Source organism: Aptenodytes patagonicus, chromosome 7 (genome assembly GCF_965638725.1).
Source record: "Aptenodytes patagonicus chromosome 7, bAptPat1.pri.cur, whole genome shotgun sequence".
NCBI classification, from domain to species: Eukaryota; Metazoa; Chordata; class Aves; order Sphenisciformes; family Spheniscidae; genus Aptenodytes; species Aptenodytes patagonicus.
In genome coordinates this window covers 5,071,908-5,094,410 of record NC_134955.1, presented here as the reverse complement: position 1 = coordinate 5,094,410, position 22,503 = coordinate 5,071,908, and the positions used below count along the sequence as shown (strand labels likewise).

Below are 22,503 nucleotides of genomic sequence, written 5' to 3'. Positions count from 1 at the left end.
TTAATGGATACATTTGCAGAGTTTTTCCTTCCCTTTTTGAATATTGGGCATCTCGGAATCCAACATGCATATACACTTCTTGCAGAGAATAATCTGAAACACAGCATGGAGTAAATCCAATCTTTCAGGTTTACAACTAGGGTCAGAAGTCACTTGCATGGGTTTCTTTTCATTAATTAAGTTTCAGTGTTTAATTTAACTAGCCTGTTACCCTTTTGTGTTTTTAATCAAACATATTATGGCCTGGTAGCCTTCCAACTGTTATTTGTGAATGTACAGCCTTCTATCTGTTCCTCAATGGTCTCAGAAGTTGTTCATGGTGTCACTGGGGGGAAGTATTCAACAACGTACTAGAGAGTCCCGTGCCTGTTTGCCCTCCCCACCCAAAACTGCCTTGCTAGGAATAAAAATCTTCCACTATGAGCCTAACGCATTTATCACCCCCTGAATGTTTAGACCAATACAGCTTGCTGTTACATAGTGAAGGGCCAAATTCTCCACTCGATAAATCCATTTCACCACAGCAGTACAATTAGCTTGCATGTTTCCAAATATCTGGTGCGGCAGAAATTTTCTGAAGTTCAGGTCCTAGACATAGGTTATAAGCATAAAAACAAAGAAAAAAAAAGGAAAAAAACTCAGAAAATTAGAACAAATCAAGTTTTTAGTGCTCCCTGAAAAAAAAAAAAAACACCAAAAAACCCCCAAAACTTAGAAACATTAATCTTATGACTTGCTCCCTAGTTCTATCATGGCGGGATCTCCCATTTTGAAACACTCTTCAGAAAGAACGGGTTAACACATGGATAGAAAGTTAGTACTAATAAACATGAAGGAAACAGAGAAGACAGACACGGGATACACACAAAATAGTAGGGAGGAATAAGCAACTCGGCATTTTACAAAACAGTTAGTTTTTCATTCTGCCCCTTTAGTAACCAGTAAGAGTAACAAAAGCAACAGTGACTTCTTTGGGAAGGCAAGGGGGGGGGGGGGGGGGGGGCGGAACAACACACGAGACTCAGAGACCTTGAAAAATGCACATAATGAGACCTTAAAGAGAAGGTCAATAAGGGCATTATCCTATTTCTTACGGGTAATTCATGGGTAGCAGCTCCTCTGCTTACTAGTTTAGTTTTCAATATTCTGCATCACAATGCCCAATTTCTCCGCCTTCCTCAAAAATAAACCCATGGTTAAGATGAAAATCTTTCTTTGGAGGACAGCTTGTTACAGAGCAAGTAAAAACCCAACAGGTTACTTTCAAAAAGTCAAAGGGAATTTTGCCTGATGAAAGATTAGAAAACCTGATCCAGAGTCATTACCTCCCACGTCATGACCAGACGACAGCTTGGCAGCCAGCTGCCGGTTACGTGTAACATACTGTAAAGACTGTATTTCCTCTTACTTCCTTTCAGGTAAGTACCAGAGTCCCAGGTGATGTGTACTTGTGCTACTTGGCTGATTTGAGGAGGTTCAGATTTGTACATTAGCAGAAAAATCATTCTGGACTCAATACTTCTTGATACCTTAGGCCTACCATGCTTAGACATGAGTAGTGGTTCAACGGTGGCTACCTCCAAAAAAAATCCCCAGCAATTAAAAGGTCATTATTGAAGTTTGGGCAGTAAATGATTTGAAAGTGCTATAAGCTAGTCAGTGGAGTGATCACTCACCAAAAGAATGCTCACCACTCTTTTCCAGGTGCCCTATCCATTGTTTCTAAGTACCAAAACCCTTCAAATGCATTCCAAGTACACAAATGTTTTCCTTTCCCACTCACTGTAATTCATTATTTTTATGGACAAAGTGCAGGAAGAGTTTATGGCTAATTTTTTTTTTTGGGGGGGGGGGGGAGGCACAATTTTCACATCAACAAGAAAAGAAAATATTACAGCACTCAGTTGCTTATAATTTGTGCCCCAGAATAGTGAGGAAATCATAGTCAGCTCTTTTGGCTGAAGCCAGTATTTCAAAGAACATTGGCCTGGGTACCTGAACATCCTTGACAGATTTCTCCAGGTACTAATCTCGGCCAGCGGTGGGAAGGAACCATCAATATACCTCCAACCCAGCAAGTAAACAGCACAAAGGCAATGCTGACTCCATCTAACTTATTCTTGGGCTTTGGACCACGCGAGGCCAGAGCAGGTAAGGAGCAGGCAGGCAACTTTGGATGAAACTGTATTAAACCACTGTTGAAATAAGGATTCATTATGGATTTTAAAGATCTTGACGGCCTTTTCCAAGTGTCTTGGTCATCTGAAGAGTCAAAGGTTGTGAGCAAAATAGCTCACAAAGATTTTCTAAGAAGAACTGGCTAGCGTAATTCTCCAATAAAGAAAATAGTTTCCGCCTTCTGCATCCCCAAGTAATATGTTTGTCCATCCTATATTACATTTTGTTATCTATAATTTAGAAAAAAAAAATTATAATTTCCGATTTACCACTGTATTCCAGATAACTATGTACAGTCTGCACATACTATCAGACTGCTCAATTAGACTTAATCTGTGTTAATTAAGCTTTCCATTTTCCAAGCTGTATTTTAATACAGTTGGATCATGAAAACAAAGTCTTTATCATCATTAAGCTGATTCAACAAGATAAAATATTAACAAAGATGCATTTATCATCATTGTAATATAAATCATGTCCATCAAATGATGATATAAATTAACGGCAAATCTCTAAATGTTGCAAAATATCCGTTTAGTATAACAAAACACTATCTCTGAATTACTGGCTTCAAGAAACAGTTACATACATCTTATTTTAATACCTTTAGTTTCAGAGTTCCATTCTATTAATGGAAAATAAAATCCTGCTAAAACTTACCAGAGAAATGAAATATAAACCAAGCATTCTAAGTATTACTCCCTTACAGTGATCATCTCCACTACATACATCATGCAAAACTGCCTTTTGAACTAGTTATGCTGGCATATGTAACTTGGAATATATATATTTATGTGTATGTGTGTACATATACACACACACCTTTTTGTTGCTTGGAATAAAACCTATTTGTCAACTATTAAACCTGTGCACAACAAAAAAGACATCTCCCATAAAGATATGAACTCTTGTACCAACAGCTAACACAGCTTCTTTTATTCAGGTGTTCTGCACGTTCTGAAGTCTCTAACTTTTAACTTTGCCACGTCTAGTATGCTGGTAAGTTAAAAAACTATGTCTTTAACTACAACATCTCCTATTTTGTGACTGAGGGAAGAGTGCTTGGCTCCATAGTCAAAAACTATAACGGTTAGGTAATAAATGTACCCTTATACTTGTTCCCATAGGTCTTAATCATGCTGAAACATAATGATGTTTCTTACTATTCTCTTCGCATTGTCTATTTTCATAGACACATGGCAGGTTGAGAAAAGCTTGACAAAAAACCTGGATGTCACCAAAACAGAACCATGATAATTATCAAAAACTTAGTAGGAGCAACAATTTAAAAGAGGCTTCCCCTGTGTCAAGGGCCTGAACCCATTTCAGTTCACATGCAAAGCTAAAGACTAGAGTGACCTGAGCAGTTAGAGCAACATCAAAAAAAATCAAGCTGAAAGTTCTACTATTACATTGATCATAATGTAAGCAGGGTCCTCTTCAGCATTGCCCCAAATCTTTACTGTCTACTCCTCCTCAATGTTAAAAGGTATTTTCTCTACTGTCATCACAGACCCAAGGGTCTGAAAGCACTACCCTTAGCAACGTCCAAGTAGCAACTTAAGAAACTGGAGAAACAAGCAGCGACTCTGTTTTAAGTGATACACAATGAGTCCAGAAAAGAAGGATAATTGCAGTAATCCATCTGACATTCAGAATGTAACAGCAGTCATTAGCAACACTGGACATGCCTGTTTCGACTCTTACATAGAACTACAAAGGTTTAAGTGAGACTAGCACCCAATCCTTCAACTATATATATTTTTAAACAGATGTCTATTAATTTGAAATACTAGAGATAACCTCAGTGCCAAGAAGGACATCAGCAGTGCATTTTGTTCAATCAAGATTACTCCTGCATAGCACATCTCTCTACAAGCCTCTGCCCGTCAAGATAGAGGAGTTAAGTAGCTAAATTCAGAAGAGGCCGTATCTAAAAATCCACATGCCTCGCTTTGTATAATCATCACTGCCGGTCTAGTTTGACCTTGGATTTTGCTGAGTGCATGCATGTGTCCCTACATGTGACAGTGTTCCTCTGCCAGTGGCTCTCCTCAAATATTCTCTTTCTCAAATAACAAAAAAAAAAAAAACAACCCAAAAAAACCCCCCACAAACAAACAAAAAAAAATCCCTTAACATGGCCATCTGATCCTGTTAACCATGACTTCAGAGAGCTACAATGGCCTGGAAAAGCTTGGAGAAATTAAAAAGTAATGACAAAAGGAATGATAGCGCGAGAGAAGGAAAACAGGAAGAGTTGGAGAGAGGGATCCTTGTGTAATGTAAAACAACATTCTTATATATTGAAACAACGGCCTGGAAATTGAAAGCAGGAATAAAGTAAAAGAAAGAGACCAATAAGAAAGTAGAGGTGGCAGAAAAGTATGATGATACAATAAGGAAGTCGCAGAGTCCTCCCCTCAGCTATCCTTGTCCGGACACCTCTGCTGTTGCACTGGCAAGAGCCATCATTGACCATTTGGTCAGAATAAAGCCACTGCCTTCTCCTTCATATACTTTCTCAACAAAAGGCAAGAAATTGGGCTAACAGTTGTGTATCATGTACATGATTAAGAAAATTAAATAGCAATAGGATTTTTTTTTTTCCTAAAAGAAATGCTGCAGAATGACTGGTGTTAGATTTGAAATGGGAGAGACCAAAGAACATCCTATTACTTGTATTAAAACAAAGTCAGACTAGATACACAGGTCCTTCAAGCCCCAAGAAATTATGGAAAAAAAGCATTCACAAAGTTACAAGTAGGAGACTATTTGATGCAACACACACTTTGAAACATCAAAACATCATTGGAATTGTGTTATGGGCCATAATACAAGGTACACTTTTTTTTTTTTAAATAAACTGATGTCTGCCACTATGATAGCTAATGAAAAAGACCTCTTTTTTCCTCCTACACTGACAACAAAAAAAAAGGGAAAAAAAGACACACCCATGAAATAAGAATATACTGCATTTATGCCAGGAAGAAAATGTACACATCACCATATGGAAGCACAAGTAGCTTAATTGCTGAATCTCAAAAAAAAAACCCCATATTATTTTAAAATGTTATAAAACATAGTGAAACAGGAAACACGTAAGTTTAACTTTTATGAAAAAGCAAACTCCAAAGTGCATACGATGAACTCGTAAGGGAAAGTGCATTACAAGGTTTGTAACTTCCAAAGTGCATTGATTACGTCAATACTACATTGGGTTTGATCTTTCCATTTAAGTTAATTTAAGTTATTTCACAGACCAGGATACCTAACTAATGCATTCCTCCTGTAACAAAAAACAACTAGCAAAAAGTAGCAAATTGCAAACTATGAAGAAAGGCTTTAACTTACATGTCAGACTGTACATCTACCATTTCAACACACTGTCAAAATGGACCACTGAGCGCTCAGTATCTTTTATGTTGCTACTGCTGCAAGAGAGAAACAATTTCCTCTTACCTGTGCTCTAACTCTCGGATAGAAAGTATAACTCCAGAAGTCGATGCCTTCTGTTGCAGGGTGGCCAGAAACGTGAACTCACTTTTATTCCGGAAGAGCTGAATTAACTTCTCACTCACGTGGGGCGCTGCATGGATTTCTCTTTCTGTATCTAAGAATTTTATTTAAAAAAGAAAAAAAGAGGGAAACAACAGTCCAGTAAAAATGCTAAGTCAGAAAGATTCAGATTACGTTTTTCATTTTCCCCATCAATATTTTTCATTTTTGAGAGTCATCTACCACGCTCCACCACTGCATTTGTTCCATGAAAAAACCCAAATGCCATCTCTGTCAGCATGCCCACTTGTCACTTTGACAAGTTCACAACTGGTCAGCTACGGATTTTCTGACAGAATTTTTAACGGGATGCTGAGCCATTTGTGTCTGCTGTGAGCAGATTAAGGTGCTGTAAATAAGGTGTGCTGCAGCCAGATAAATAGGCTCCTAAATTCTGAGAAATCTCAGGCACTGCCTCTCCCAACACAATTCACCAAGCTCCAATTTCAGTTTTTACCACTGGCTCCGTTACCGCCTCTCCATCGCACATCAGAGAAAACCTGTCCTTACACTGTGTAAGGCAGAGATGTATTATTACTAATAATGCTATACGGCTGTGCTTCTGCCCGAGAAATAAATACAAGACACGCTTGCAAGCCACTATCGTTTCAGGGACTTCTCAGTTTAAACAAGCAAAGTGTGACAGCTCATACAATATTTATTAAAGTACAGTCTGACCAGGCAGATCCAGAAATATTTCAGTCTCGCTAATCCTGCTGATGTCCAAGCGGCAGCATGCCTTCTTATATTTGATCTTCTAAGATTCAAATGTGCTGTCTCCCACCACATTCATTTTTCTCTCATCCCTTTATTCGCAATATATCATCACTACGAAAGATGATTAACGACAAAAGGGAGAAATCACGGCATTTCACCTTCCCACCCCTTGCCATGTCTCTCACGCTGGGCCTTTGTCACACATTTGCAAGACCTGTGCCACTTGCGGTTCCTGGATGTCACAACCAATTAGAAGCCCGGTGCGCTTCCTTTCGAAAGGTTTACTTTGAAGCCAGAAATGCCGGCACAAATTCTCAGCTGGTAGAAAACCATATACCTCTACTGAATCCTGAGAATCCAGCCCAGCACGAATGCTGTAACACACAAAGGAGTGTTGAGATTTACAATTCAGAATTTCACTGCCGGGGGGGGGGGGGGAATTGTGTCATTAAATAAGGCTTTGCAGACAGAAAGAGGAGACTGGCTTGAAAAACAACCTGAAACTCAGAAATGCAACTACTGAGGGAACGCCATGGACTGAAACCAAACTCCATGGAAAAAGTATTCAGGCATGTTTTGTAATTGGGTGTCTCATTTTTTCCTGTGCAGCTTAAAGCCCTTCAAACGAGCCTACACGCTCAGAATCCGTAACACGCTTGCGCTCTGAAAAGCTCACCTCTGAAAAGTACTGCAAATTAGACATCAAAAATCGCTAGTCATCATTCAAAAAGCTTTGCCAGAGGCTCAAATTCACCTGATAAATAAATATAATGCCCGCTTTACAGCATCAAACTATTTGTCTGTCCAATGCCACTTATATCATAGCAGAGGATAAAGCTTTAAACAGAAATCGTTTCCGCTGCCATCAGAAAGGGGAATGGAGGAATAAACAAGCCAGCACAGAAGACCAGATTTTGTCTTTACCTATAGGATTTCATTATCTGTATCATTATCTTCACCTAGCAGGTGTTATTACTGGTCATAAATACTATCTAGTTTCTTTGAAAAAAGCTGATGACACATAGACACAAAACTATGTGTCCCATACACCTGTAAGTTCTCCGATATCCAGTTTGCTATCTACACAGACAGATAATCCACTGGTACTAAGTTCCAAGGCACAAGTAAGACTCAGAGATAAAATGTCCAAGAGCTGACAGTTGAAGATAATTATCCTTGTTTTGAAGGTTAAAAACCTTACTATCTCACGGAAGTTGGTTTTTTTTTTTCTTAAAGGTGTCACAATTGCCAGAAATAAAATACGACTTATCAAAGCTTTCAAAAATTCTTTCACATGAAAGCATAGGCAGTGCTGTCAGGGGAACATATATGTTAGAACTTCAGTCAAGCCCTGCAAAGTCCAACACTTTCTCATTATAGGGGGACCCAGATATAAAGCCACAGCCTGCCACCTATCCACCAAGTTTTACGCAAAAATATAGGATTCTTTAGTTAGAATCATGCATGAATAATCAATGCGCTTACTCCAGTTAGAAACATAATTTGAAATACTGTGTTCTACTCTACCACCTCTTCATAGTCATGAACACAGCAAAAACACACGCAACACCTTATATTCATTCTCTGTTGATTAAAATCAATATATGCCATAGGTAACGGAATTATGAAATTCCAGAATCTTGGGTTCAAACTACTAGGTAACAAACAGTATTTACGTACTGCTTTGCAACACACATACAATTCATACGAAGGAAGATCTCTAACTAGGCTTTTCAAAATTAGCACACGTCTAAGCATGGTGCCATTTCTTTGGAGTAGGTCTACTCATTAGAAGGCTGAGGAGGTACCAGTGCCTAGAAACACCCCCTACCACTAGACAACTGAAATCGTACTTGCAGATGCAGAAATGTCTAGAGAAACGCTGTTCTTCATAACTCAACCTCAGCAACTACAACAAGGGGAGTTTCCCAGCCATTCCGTAGCGAGATGGCAAATGCGACCCGATAGCCTGCGACTGGACCGGCAAGCTGAGGAGCCCACCGAGGCTAGCGAGGATCCAGGGGGCATGCAACCTGGCATTACGGAGATGATAAACCTGTCAGGGTGCTGAGCGCAGCCTGGAGCTCGTAACCTGGGGCCCGAATGCTGGGAAGCAGCCGCATGAGGCCTCGCCGAGGGCTTGACCCAGCTGGCACTGCATCACCCCAGCTGCCGTGCCCCATGGGACAGCCCCCCTGCACCTCTCTGGCAGTGCCCCTCCTCATGCCGTGCCGTCGCCGGGTACGTCATCTGTTTGCATTTTGCTCGATTTCTGCAGGAATCGCCACACAAATGAACCGGGAGTAAGATGCATTTAGAGTAAGAGCTTTCTATTTTCAGATTGGTTTTCACACTTCAAAAAAAGAAAAATTGAGAATACATACGCCCCCTCACCACAGGTGCCTGAAAGGGAAAATACTTTTTATGCTCTCTATAAAAATAACTGTCTGCTCGTAATGAAATGTCGTATTTCCTACATAATATAGAACAATATAGGTTTATACAGTAATCTTCAGTGAAACATCGCTTCATGCTTGAACGATAATGCAATCTCAGCAAAATAAATAAATAAACAAACATAGATACGACTTTCATATGCCCTTCTATGTGATTATATTTTCTTAATTTGAAATACTGACTGTCTGGAGGGGGGTTTTTAAACATACCAGCGCGTTTCTAAAATAAAACAAGCAAAAAAAGCCAAGCATACACAGTTATTTGAAAGTACAACAGATACAAATCATCTCAGAGCATCAAGTAAAGGCAACTTTCTACTGTCAGCAAAACAGACCAGCAGAAGACACATCTGTGTCAGAGAGACAGCGTATTTGTTGCTTGACTTCAATTCCTTTTTTTTTTTTTTTTTTTTAAGCCATAGGTCCAAGGAAGACGTGCCAAACACAAAGCAATGGTGCAGTTTGCCAGGACAGCCAAACCCATTTAGCCCCTGCCATCCCACATGTCCCTGCCCGGCACCGTCTCCCCCATTCCCAGGGACACCACCTTGCCTTCTCCTGGCCGCTTGGTCCCGCGTGAGCCCATTCAGCCCCCGGACCAGCACAGCCCTACCAGGCCAAAAGGAGCTATGAGAGGAACCGGCACCCAGAGCTACAACTTCTGCAGGGGCTCAGCAGCTGCAGCACGACTCTGGCCGAGCTCTGCAGAGGAAGACCACAGTATCCTGCTTAGCTGCAGCAAGCTCTTACACGCTCAGCCACCTCGATGAATCTTACCCGCAACTGCAATTACTCACGATACTCATTTCCAGCACCTTCAAAATAAGTCTCAAGTTCTTATTTTAGCATGGGTTTGTTTTCATTTCATAAGACTGGTCCAGATGACAGGTAATGCTGCACTGGGGCCAATGATGACAGGGCAAGCTTTACCTTGTACGTGTGAAACGTACAGGTATTTCGGTACACATTAACCCTACATGACATGACAAATGGAATTAAGAAGGTACAATAACTCAGGATTAGGATCAGTCCTTACAAACCTGATTTAGGCTCTCAACTCACGTCTTCCTGCGTGGATCCACTGCTCTACGCATCACCAGCTCTGGCAACTAAAAATTAAAACCTCAGGCTTTTGCCACTTGTAGCCCAGAACGTATAAGAGGCCCCAAAGAAGAGAAAGGGAGAAGTTGGCTTCAGCTTCATTAGAAACAGCGTAAGAAAATTATCACCACACAGAAGCAGACAAAATGAGTTAGAGAAATAAAAGAATAGTGCTAGGAAAGCAGGCAAAGTTCTTGCCAAACTTACTTTGATGACAGCGTCAACAATCCATCGCAGAAAGGAAAGTACATGACCATTTGGGCTGGAATGAAAAACCTGCACCAGTTCTTACAAGATGAATCCCAATCCATCTGTGAAAGCCTTTTTCTTTAATAGATGCTTCCATTAAAGAAAAATATTAAAATTCAGTTCTAAACCAACTCGTGTTTCCTGAAGCAACAGATATGTTTCATCATTCACGAGCCTCCTCGAATACCTTTTCCTTTTACTTCCTTACTTTGGTAGGGAACATACTGCAGAACACATTGCTTTATTGGTACCTTCAATCATTTCAAGGCTATTTGTTTCAACATGCTTCCAGGAGAACCTTTGCACAGTCACTCTGGACAATCAAGTAGAAATTAACCCTGCAACAACAGAGAATCTGGATTTCAGCTACAGCAATTAAAGAATCGAATATCACAGCATATTGGCTTTTACCTTGCTATGGGCAAAAATCCAATAAAACTGAAATGTCTATTAAAAAAAAAATCAGTGCCCCCCCCCCCCTTTTTTTTTTTTTTAAGTCATCAGCTTCCCAAAAATGAAACCAAGAGTAGAAGGAGGACTCAGAACTAGCCACTCTCAGTGTAGACAGTTTCTAAAAGTTGCTCAGGATGAAAACACACGACAGCATGACAAAAACCTTCTTGCTCACTGAAGGCAGGTGCTTCATCAAAGCCTCCGAGTCCAAGTGGGATCCAGTGCACAGACTCGTTTCTCCACACTGGTCCCACAAATCATCTTTTGAAGAACTGGTCAAAAGAAAAAAAACCACCACGCCACCACCCAAAACACTACTGGTGACAGGTGCCCACCCCTTCCTGCTCCTCTAAAACCATTCCTCAGTCCACACAAGTCACAAACAGATCCAAAAGTTCACGGAAGCATGCTAACACCAACCATGGGGATCTTCTCCAGAAAGAAGTCAAGCAGGGGAACACTTCAGGTAGTTGGCCCTGCCCACCTAGCAAGGGCAAACGTAGCTATCTGCAGATAGTGCCGATTTTTTATTTTAAGCTGTGGGGAGAAAACTCACACCAATTTCTCCTTACCTGCAAACAAAACCAAAAAGACTTTGCAATATGCTCCTGTCACAGGAATAGGCACAGAGCCACATATATCCCTCAGAGCACTTTGGGTGCTCAGTTGGGCTATCAGCTCTAAGGCTCAAGACAGCCCACACTGCGCTGCAGAGACCCACCAGCCAAATAGCAGCATACCTAGACATCATCTAAGCACAGACCCAAATTCATCCACCGTGCCTTCTCACTCGCCTACACTGTTTCCAAGCCAGGCTAAAGCATGGGGTTTAGCAAGCTGTGGGGTACTGCCAAGGGAAAATAAATGCAAGCTTACATTAAGGCCCTGAGCAGGCACCATGCTGCTCTCGGTGGGCCCCCTGCACCGGCACAGTGGGGGCCAGCACCGCCCGTCCTCCCTGCCAGCGACCCAGAGAAAGGGATGAAAATGCCTCGCCCTTCTCTTTAAAACTATGCTACCAGGGAGGACTAAGGAAAGTGCGATGTTTTCTCATGAGTACATCTCTGCTTCTAGGTATTCTCACCAGTACGAAAAGACATTGCAAACGCTTTTGCCTTGCTAGCCCTGCTCAGAGTCAGCAATAAACAGTATGAAATCCCATTCAACAGCACAGCTTTCTAAATTATGATTATTCATTATAAATCACTTTTTACATGTTGCTTCAAACACTGTTTCTCAAGAATAAGATCCATCTGCAGTGAAATGCTTGGTGATTTTAATATGCAAACCTCCTACAGAGATGATGTCTCATTTTAATTATTGTTTCGGTTTAATGGGTTTTCATTAAATTAGAGGATGGAGCAATTACCAGGGTGAATAGCTAATGTTACAAAGGTAAGTTCCCATGACTATACAGCAAAAGCAGTTCTGCTAGAGAGGGTGGAAAAATAGTATAATCCAATGTAAACTCTCCTTTTGCATGATGCAAAACAGCCCTGGCAATAAGGGCTCCTATATTGCTGTCATTTTGATGTACATGTTTGTAAACTAGTTTACGACTAGGTCTCTCCTAACAAAATTAATCTAACGTTTAAAATTATATATAGATTTCATTCCTTTCAGGAAGCTATTGCAAACCCGATCCTAAAACTCCAGATGCCGGGGACAGCAGAATTTTGAGTCACTAAAGAAATCAAACAGAGACTACTTATCAAATCACAGTTTCTCCCCAACCAATAATTTAGTTGATTTAGTGGGTTAATGTCGGACTCTGCACTTCTTGAAAATTGGCCCGACTTGAGCACTAGCTAGAATGACCACACTCACGTTAAGTAAGTAGTTGTCAGAGCGTCTCAGTCCTTTGTTTGCTTTATCAGCATTTCAAACTGAACCATGGAAATTGAGTACTCTGGAACAAACAGAGCAGCAGGTATTGCACAAGACTTGGAAATGAATACATGCCAAGAGAGAAGGCAGCCACCTACGTTTCTCAAGCCCCAGTCAGCGAAAGGTCCCCTAGGTGACAGAGAAAGCACAGCGGCAGAAAGCTGTAGCAAAGCCTACATTGCGAGACTGCCCCTCTTTCGCTGCATATGGATTATCGTATCTCCAGGGCCCTTCTTTGTCCTTTCCGCCCAAATGGACAGAACGACCAAGGAAAGCGCTGGAGTCATCTCTCCAGCAGCAGACGGATGAGCGGCAGGCCTGGGCACACGTATAGCGCAGCGACTGACGCCGTCTTCAAACCATTTGGCCATTACGGAGCAAAATCGGAAAACTAGAGTAAGCCAAATGGCTTTGCAAAAAGCTTCCCGCCAAGAACAACGCTGCTCGCCTTGTTGAGCGCTACGTATCACCTGTTGTTACTCAGGCAGCCACTTTTCCTTGTTTAAAACATTTCAAGCGGCTACTGAGCTCGGGCTCGCCTTCTCAAGTAGGCTCTGTTGTTTCCTCAAGAGACTCGTGCTGAAATCAAGACTATTTACAAATGGATGATCCCTTAAATTAAACGCTCGCTAGAAATGCTCCAGAAGTTACACTACCGCTAGAAGCACATAATCTGCTCTTAAATCATGTGAGTTAATCAAATTACATGCGTTGTTAGTTAATTAGTTCCGGAGTCACTGATTATAACATCTTTTCCACTGTTTATCTATATTAGTTAAGGTATCACTGTGACTATAAAGACTGCTATTTGCAAATTTGGAAAATAACAACATTTTAACAGAAAGAGCATGGACTACACTAGCAACACCGTCATGTTTGAACAGAGCCAGTGACAGCGTATGCAACGTTGGGAAAAAGCAGTCATTGCTAAGAATCATTACCAATATGCTGTCCGTTTTGCAGAAGTACTGTCCACTTCAGGGATCTATTTTAGAGTATGTTAAATGCTAATGTCACACAAAATAATGAGCCATCCAAAAGTACTGTTCCTGTTCTGGCTTCATGCAAAAGCAAGCTAAGCAATTTTTTCCTCCCCTTCTACAAAACATTTTCAGGTATGCTCAAAGTCACAGACCCAAAAAATTAGAAATTACTTTTAAAAAATACGAACTTGACAAAACATGTTCTTCAGCCGCATTTGTTTAAAAGAAACTTAAGGCAGTACCAGAAGGCGAGGAGCACCTAGAACCAAAAGTCAGATACAGAAGCCAAGTTTTGCAAATAACTACTAACTCTAGTTTGGACTTATTTCCTCCCACCCCCCTATAACCCTTAGCGTGTTTGTAATCTAGAAACAAAATTTAAATTTTTTCAACAGAGCATGCAGAGAGATTGATCCATTTGTATCTTTAAGCGATTATGTAATAATTCTGATTTCTCATTTAGCACTCTTCCTTCTTACAGATAATAATAAATGCCGCTCATACTTTATGGCAACAGTATTAAAAATAAATAGTAATATCAAGCACTTCTGAAGTGCTTTAGCATTCCTAAGTTGAACACGAATGTGACAGATACAGTCAACAAGTAACCCATAACCTGGATTTTCAAAGAAATTTTAAGTACCAGATCCCACTAAAGCAGCAGAGAAGCTGAATTGAAAACTATTTTGACCCTGTTGAAAAATCCCAGTCTAACATCAGCAGAGCCACCCAGAAATGAGAACTTGCCTCCCTGGTGAAAACCTGCATTCTTAAACGTGAAAAATCAAAACACCGGTTTTAAATAGTTCATTAACAGTTTCAGCAAAACAAACCTCTGACTCAGCTTCTTCACTTGCAGAGAGAGGTTACAATGCCTAACGCTACTTACGGCAGCTAACAGACCTGCCTACGCCTACACAAAGGTTTTAATCTCCAGTCCAGTAAAGCCCTTTGTCACATGACTAATCCAACTAAAGGCAGTGAAATTATCCATAAAGTTCAAAGTAAGCATATGCTGAAGTGCTCTCTTGGTTCAAAACCTCCCAATGATTTGAGACTCTAAATAGTTTTTTAATTACTTTTAAAGCATTTAGCTCATTTGTTACTAAAATCTTATGGTTTTTCTTTATTCTCTATATATGATTTGTACAAGCATTAAACAAATGTGTTTCATGAACTAATTCTCCCTTCTGTTTTCTTTCCCTCAGAAAAATCACTTCCACGTTATTGCTAAAGCAAATTAAATCCTGGGCGTCTGTTTTATTTATTAACTGCATGATAATAACATGAGGCATAATACATTTGTCAAAGCCCTTCTCTACTGAAGTATAATTTCTGCTGTCAGCCTCTTTACGTTTATATTCAATATTCTAGTTGTCTTTGTTTCTTGGAGCACACATAAGCACACATTTATATATTCTCCCAAAATATGTATAAATTCTATTTGTGAAGTGTTCCACACCCCACCCCAACAAAGAATCATAAATACAGCTAACATACTTAGTCATTCTCCGCAAGTTTTATATGAATTATTTGAGAGATTTAAGAATTTTCAAAAATGTCACAATAATAACTGTTTTATCTTTTTACACCATAATTATGATTTGGAGCATTGCTTCTCTTATTTCACCCAAGCATACCACAACTCATGAATAAAATATGACAACTTTGATAGCATCCATTGCTGTGGGTTCATCCGTAACAGCAAACGTGCTTGGGGTACTAAGCGTTCCCTTTTGCTCCATAAGCCTTTGTTTCCGAAAATAAGATTTTATTTAAATAGAACCGCCACATGTGTCCCCCTGTTTTGCATTTCTTGCCGTTAGCAATAACACCAGCAATAATGTTTACTTTTTTTTTTTTTAATGACTACGTTTTGAAACAATTAGGATGGCATAAAGCTAGAAAGGCAGAATATCCCATCTGAAAGCTGGTACTCGCAAGACATGAAAAAACATTAAAAGCACTGCCAGCATCAGAGAACAAAAGGCTAACACAGAGGACCATGACTTTTAAATGTGTGGGCAATACTCTTATAAAAAAGAAGCTTAATTTTGTTTTGGCTTCACAATTAATTAGAATGAAGTCAACCTAAACAACTTCGACCATTTCCCTAATAAGATTACCGTACCTAATACTGCACAGCATCCTCCTACCGGAACTTGTCAGTAGATTCCCTTAAAACGAAGACTCAAGTTTAAGTGCAGTACGTGAGGTTTCCAAATCATTGGCATTTACCAAATTACTCTACAAATATCGTGTTTTAAGGCTGTGCTACTTCATTTTCCAAACAGCACGATGAACATCCATAGAGACCTCTACAGACCAAGAAAAATCATGACACACACACAAACCCCACTCTCCTCCCACACATCTCGGCTTTGTTATTTTCCCCAGTCCCCAAGAACTGGCTTTAAAATTTCAACATTGTTATGCACAATGAGCCAAAGTGGAGAGAGAGAAGCAGAAGCAGGTCTGTATGCTATCTGGAGATAGTCCTTCATCATAGAAGCAATCAGTCTGTAACCTCCAAGATCCAGTTTTACACATGTTGCGCTCTCTGAGCATCTTTGTACCTTCCAGTTTACAAAAGATAAAAAAAAATGAAAAGAAAGAAAAGAAAAAAGAAAAGAAGGGGCGACACGACACAGAACTAAGCTTTACAACACAAACTTGTCTGCTGTAGGAGGCGTCTGTTCCCCCTGACGCCAAACGGAAAGCTCACAGCTTCAGAGGGAGGAGTCACCTGTATGTGCAAGGGGAGGACAGACTCGGTAAAATAATCCGTGCAGCTGCAGTGATCCTATACTATTTTTTCCTATTTATAGCACAGAGGACCGATGGGACACTCAGCCGTAACTATGTAAGAAATGTTATCACACAGGGAGGGAGGATGGGGGACAGACTGTAACAAGAGATTTTTAGGAAGCCAAAACACCAGTGCTCAGCTATAGCATTTATTGCTCCAAAATAGTGATTCACAGATCCCTGTTGTCAGAATTACAGAACCAACTTTGCTCTTTTAGCAGGTATGCAACCTACATAACTACTGATTTAGATGAACGTTTTAGTGGACATCAGGTGACACAAACAATTTTTGGTCCATTCTATCAAAAAAAAAAATCTAATGTTCTGCATTTTGTATCATTGAATAGGCCCCAAAAGGCAAGGCGATCGCATAATATAATGCCATAAACCAGCACAGTATGACATGATTACTTCACACCATTTATGTGGCAAAAATGAAAAATAAGAGGAAAAAAATGTCCCCCTCCTGTCATTTATACACCCACGCTGCAGGTGGCAAGATTAATCTAGAATTTGGCATGGAAGAAGTAGGTTGAGGCCTCAGGTAGCATCTAATTTTTATTCTTGATAGGTAGTTCAAGACAGCAGGGTTTTTCACCACAGGAAATGGTCCATGCCTGGCTCCTGCATTAGGTCTGATTATATCTGCCTTTGTGTACTTTTTAAAGGTACAAAATCTTAAAAAAAAAAAAAAAAAACCAAAAAACATTGTATGTGTTTAAATGTGTGTGAGAGTAATTTCAAATAACACCACTTCTTTTTAGGCAAAAGATGTAGCTCTGTTTAGAAGTAATTTAATCAAGTATGATGAGTGTAAATATTCTTATCAAACGGATATTAACACATTTCTTCTAAAATTGTTTAGAAAATTAAGAAATCCCTCTTGGGGTCAAAACCAACTATAATGGGCCACTTTGCTTCACTGCCTACAGTGAGAACCCAATCCTTCAGTGCTGCTTTTCCCTCCCTCTGCATTTCAAGCAGTTTTAACTCAGCAGTGCCAATTAATGCTCCAGTTCTGCTCTCTTTTACCCCAGCATCAGTGCAGGTCCGGGTTGCTGGATAATCAGGTGCAGGGACCTGCCCTGAACTCGGGCAGGATTCTCCACCCAGGGATACTCAGCGCTGTGCAGGGAGTCGCCTCAAGGCAGCACAACTCAGGTACCGATTCCGCTTCACCTCAACTTCCCAGGGCTCTGACTAGCACGTCCTGTTTGATAAGATGTTATAGAATGATATTCTTACTCCAGTTTAACACACGTTTACTAAACAAGTAGTCAATAAAACCTGATCACGTGCAGGATGGTATGACTTAAGAGTATCAGTTTGCCAAAGTCCTTTGCAGGAAAACGACAATTTTTGTTGTATTTCTGTTCTGATGAAGATATAAAACACTCAAACTGTTATTCTTACTTTTATCTAAATTGATTTACTTTCATCGTAAGGACCTAGATGCTCATGCGGTGTGGAAGCATGCAACGCTTACTAGCAGTATCAGAAACTAATTTCTGCATCCCCCTCTGCCCACTGAAGAGCAGAGACCTTTTATTTTCTTTCTGCTATCTTCATTACAGGACTATGTCAAGAGGTTGCCATAAGCATTCGAGGCTTTTAGCATACTACAGAAATACTGAAGTGCTTATCCCACTTCCCCTCTGTATCTACCACCGCGGCAACGAAGATAGACAAGTAGCACAATTATTGTCTCCCAGGAAAGCAAAAATAACTGCCAAGGACAGAGGCAATGTGTGCTCAGAATTCTTTCTTAATCGTTACAGACATGATGGGAAACCCAAAAAATGTCAAGTAACAGAAGGCAGCATGACAACATTCAGGATGGGAGAAAAAAAAAAAAAAGAAAAGTAGAAATTGGTCACTGTCGTTTGAAACAAGAGGATATGGAACGAGAAACTCTGCAAGGATTTACAAGTTATACCTTCGTATCAATCGGCTGGATAAATTTTACTCCTAGACAGGTTTCTAACATAATTCAAACATTAAACAAGAGTGGAAACAGCCAACACTGGATGGGTATATACGAATATTTTAAAAACCACTTCTGGGAACTGACAAAGTTAACAATAGTTTATGTATCTTCAAAGCCTCAAAGCATTGTTCAATAATTATGTCTCAAGTGATCTTTAATTTCCTCCATCGAAGATGATTCATCTCACTCATCCCCTCCTAGCTCATTGTATTCCAACTCCAGATCATTTCTCTGTTCTGAAAATGGTCAGTTTGCACAGGAAAAAAACCACTTTGCCTAATGATTTCATTGCCCAAAAAAAAAAAAAATTTACATTGTGTATACAGAACACATTAAAACATTAGTTATGTTAAAAAAACAAATATAAATGAGAAGTTAGTCAGATGTTAGGGTTAAAGTCTCGCAGGCAAACCTTGCTCAACCCTCCAGGGATGTGCCCTCCAACACCGTTCTTAATTACAGGATCACACACCGCTTTCCAGAGGGCCCCTGCCTCAGTCAGCGCACAAAGTAAAGAACAAAGAGCAAAAAATATTTATTTTACAAACAAGGATCTGGAGTTGTGCTTTATTTTTATTGTTCAAGGCTCACCTTGAACAGTAAATCTACCATATTCAAATCCTTCTCTGAAGACAGAGCAGACCATGACCAAGTTAATTATTCCAGCACAGTATCCGAGACCTCTACAAATACTAATGAGTTCTTTTCACACCACTGTTGTTAGAGGAAAGGGCATCAGTACCTCAACTTTACAGGTGAGCAACCAAAGCACAGCAAAATTAAGGTTCTAAATCACTAACAAAAAAAACCACATTATCCAAGTTGTATCCTCCAAAAACATTTAAATATTGGCACACATCACAGGTACTTTACAGCACTATCGAATCTGAACTTTCAGTGCTTTTCCCTATTACGCTGCCTTAATGCCGCCTCTACCGTAAGCAAACCTCTACCCAGTCCTACCCACCCACTCTAAGACTGCAGTCCCCAGGGTTTCCCATCCGGCCCGAGCCCCTTGCCTCCCTCTCCGGGCTGCTTCTCCCAACTGCTGTCCACGGCTCCCCTTACCCTGCTCCTCACCCCTGCACCTCACTTCCTTCCCCTCAAGTCAGAGTCCTTGTGTCGTCCTTGTCACAGCTTCCCTGCCCGGCCATCACCCGCTCCCTTCTTGGCCTCCAGCTCCTCACCACAGCTGTTTCTCTTCTCTTCTCTCCCCTCCACCTCCCCGTCTGAGGCCCAGTTTCCTTGCCCTGCCCGTCACAGTTAATCTCACCTGACTGCTGCTCACCACCCACTGCCCAGCACCAACCTGTATCACTCCCTGGCTCTCAGGGGAGCCCGTTCATCCCAACTATATTATCGTCACTTTACATACCCGGTCCTCACCCCTAAATTTCCAGCTTTATTTCCAGCTCTCCTTTCCAGCTTCCACAGAGGTCTGGGAAGGAAGCGGGGAAAGCAGGAGAAGCACCCGAGATACCAAAAAGAGATCAAGACCTTGCTCTCCGTCCTGCTGATGGACAGAAGCCCAGAAACTGTCCCCGACAGAGAAGTCACACTTTCCTCCACCCTCTTGGGTGCAGCCAGCCCAGCTGTTTTTAATCTTATTTTAACTCTTATTTTAGCAGTGCTTTAAAAAGCAGCTTTGACAAAGGGCTGAAAGCACTGAGGGAACTCTCTGGCAACTCTAGGATGGCGGGCAGCTGCCACAGTTCCCAAGGGCCAGGCCGGAGCTCATAAAAGCAGGTGGACATCCCAAGGGATGAGTGCAGAGGGCGGGTGAGGATCCCGCTCTCCTGAAGGATGGGCCAGGCCCTATTTCTCACCACCCCACAAACCTCCATCATGGGGGAATACACGTGCTGGCCTGGTCACCTCCATCTCCACGCAGCTGCAGGTCACGAGCAGAGGCGCCCATCGCTGCCTTCAGAGCCAGTGAGCCCTGAAAGCGGGTCGGCTTCGAGTAAACCATCAATTCTGCTGTCCCCTAGTGAGAGGAGGATCTCGGAAGGGAAATCTCAGCAGAAAGAGGAGGGAAACGTTCAAAATTTAGCACTGAGGAAGCAGCAAGGCCAGAAATGTTACGACATGATCGGGGCGAGAGGCCGACCCACACCTCAGATGCAGATCCTATTTTTGCTTACACATAACAAAGGCTTTTTATTTGACGGCAGCTGCCTTTCCCTCCTGAGGTCCCAGGAACCCGGGACAGGCGCCCCACAGGCAACAAAGGGTAAAACCCCAAATTCACCCCGCCCCTGTGGAAACCAGCGCAGACCTGCACAACGGGGCGCGTAACAGCGCAAGGGTCATCATCTGCTTTGCCAACCGCACTTAAGTGCGCGGAGGAGCGGGACGCCGGCAGCCCAGGGAGATGTGCCCAGAGGCTCTGCATCGCTGCCGCCCCAAAACCTCCCAGCATCCCAGCAAGACGGGCTATTCAGATACCACCAGGCATGGAAAAGGTACTAGAGCTACTCTCTTTTACAACAACTGAAGGCAGCACAAAGATTTTGAGCCACCCATGTTGTGCCTTCCTAATTTTTCGGCTACTGTGATTTCTGCTCTGTAAAAACAATACTGCTTATACTTAGTATTTGCTACAAACGTATCAGGAGAGATCACACAGAAAGCAATGACTCTCGTTGCATTATCTCATGTAAAGAGGGACCAACGCCCTGAATTCCAAAATTAAAGTTTATCTCCTACTCACTTGCAGACCTCCCTGCCGTCCACCCCAGGAAAAGTAATTGCAAGTTTCCTCCTCGAGCCGTTATCTGCTGCTTCTCATTCAGTCCCTGGCTCTTTTCTGAGCTCTGCAGCTCGCACACCTTGCACGTTATGCTAGCATAACTGAGCTTTAACACTTGAAGTGAATTAAAACCTCGGCCATAGCACACAGGTCACTGAGACTCGGGAGAGAAAACGTTCACGCACAGATGAACGAAGGCAGCAGCCTACTCACACAGCCTTTGAATTTACCGAGCGCACCTCAGTGCTGAGCTACTGCCCCACACACATAGCCAGGGCATAAGAAGTGTATCCTGAAGACTGGCCTAGCAGAAGCAGAGCTAACGTTCCTGATAAAGGGTACGTGCCCACTCCTGATGACAAGATCAGCTTATGCAGTTTTCCTTATCCACCAATCTCAAAGCGTAGCAAAGCTGGCTAGCAGTCAAACCCCTGCGACTTCGGCACGGCAAAAGCTGACTTTTAGGACTCCGACTCCTAGAGCGGGGTCTGGAAACACCTCTACTCTCTAAGCGAGGAATTAGCAAGTCAAGGAGGAAGGTGTCTTTAAAAAAAAAAAAATCAGGATCCATAACACAGTGAGAGGAAAGACGGACAGAGAGGGTTGTGCTGCATCTGGAAGCTCAAGCGAGTTTGCTGGGAGGCACCTCTGCCTCCTTGGGCTGCAGCTTTGGCCTGAAGCAGGACGGCCCTTTTGTTTCAGGAACTCAACAAGATTCACTCTTTTCTCACAAAAGCGTTGCCTTTCTCCGTGCCTTAAGATACTTGTTATTCTTTCACCTTTCCTATTGGAGCCATGACTGTACAGAAAAGAACTCGGCAGTCACCAGTACAAAGCAGGAAGAAGGAGCATGTCTGAACTCTGTGCTGCAGGAGCTGCGGGCCAGGTGTTTCTCTTATAAATCCAGTGGTTGTTTAATACAAGTAAAGAAACGGTCAAGGAAGAAAGGACTACATACAGCTAGACTTTTAACGGTACTTGGTGGTTTATTTTACTGAGTGCTATACATAGTATACATAGTAAAAAGACCATTCCTAATTTAAAGACTAAGTTGAAAAATACTGCCAGATTGCCAGGAAAGGAAACAGCAAAGCCTTAATAAACTTCTTGGGGGAACTGCTTTATAAGTAAAGGCTTTAAGCCCCTGTTAGTTCAAAAGAGATGTTGCGAGAAGAAGAATTAAAAAGAAATGGGCATAGATGACAGGTTGTAAAAGGAATAAAATTTTACTTCCCCAACGAGAACTGAGCACAGAACAGAAGTCAGACTGGTTAAGGTAATCACATAATGTAACAGCTAGGCTAAAAATTGGGCTCAGTCTACCTAGAAACAGGACGACCAGTTAAGCACCTCCTCTTGCCTTATTTATAATTA

At 41.5% G+C, this 22,503-nt stretch overlaps 1 protein-coding gene across 3 annotated transcripts in view; it reads right to left on the bottom strand.

Annotated features, from left to right (window-relative positions):
• NELL1 (neural EGFL like 1) overlaps positions 1-22,503 on the bottom strand; it is a 299,478-nt gene that overhangs the window by 268,196 nt on the left and 8,779 nt on the right. For all 3 annotated transcript variants that reach the window (XM_076343825.1, XM_076343826.1, XM_076343827.1), the window contains exon 3: positions 5,641-5,791. In XM_076343825.1, the coding sequence (XP_076199940.1) occupies positions 5,641-5,791 (151 nt within the window). The remainder of the gene's footprint in view (positions 1-5,640; positions 5,792-22,503) is intronic.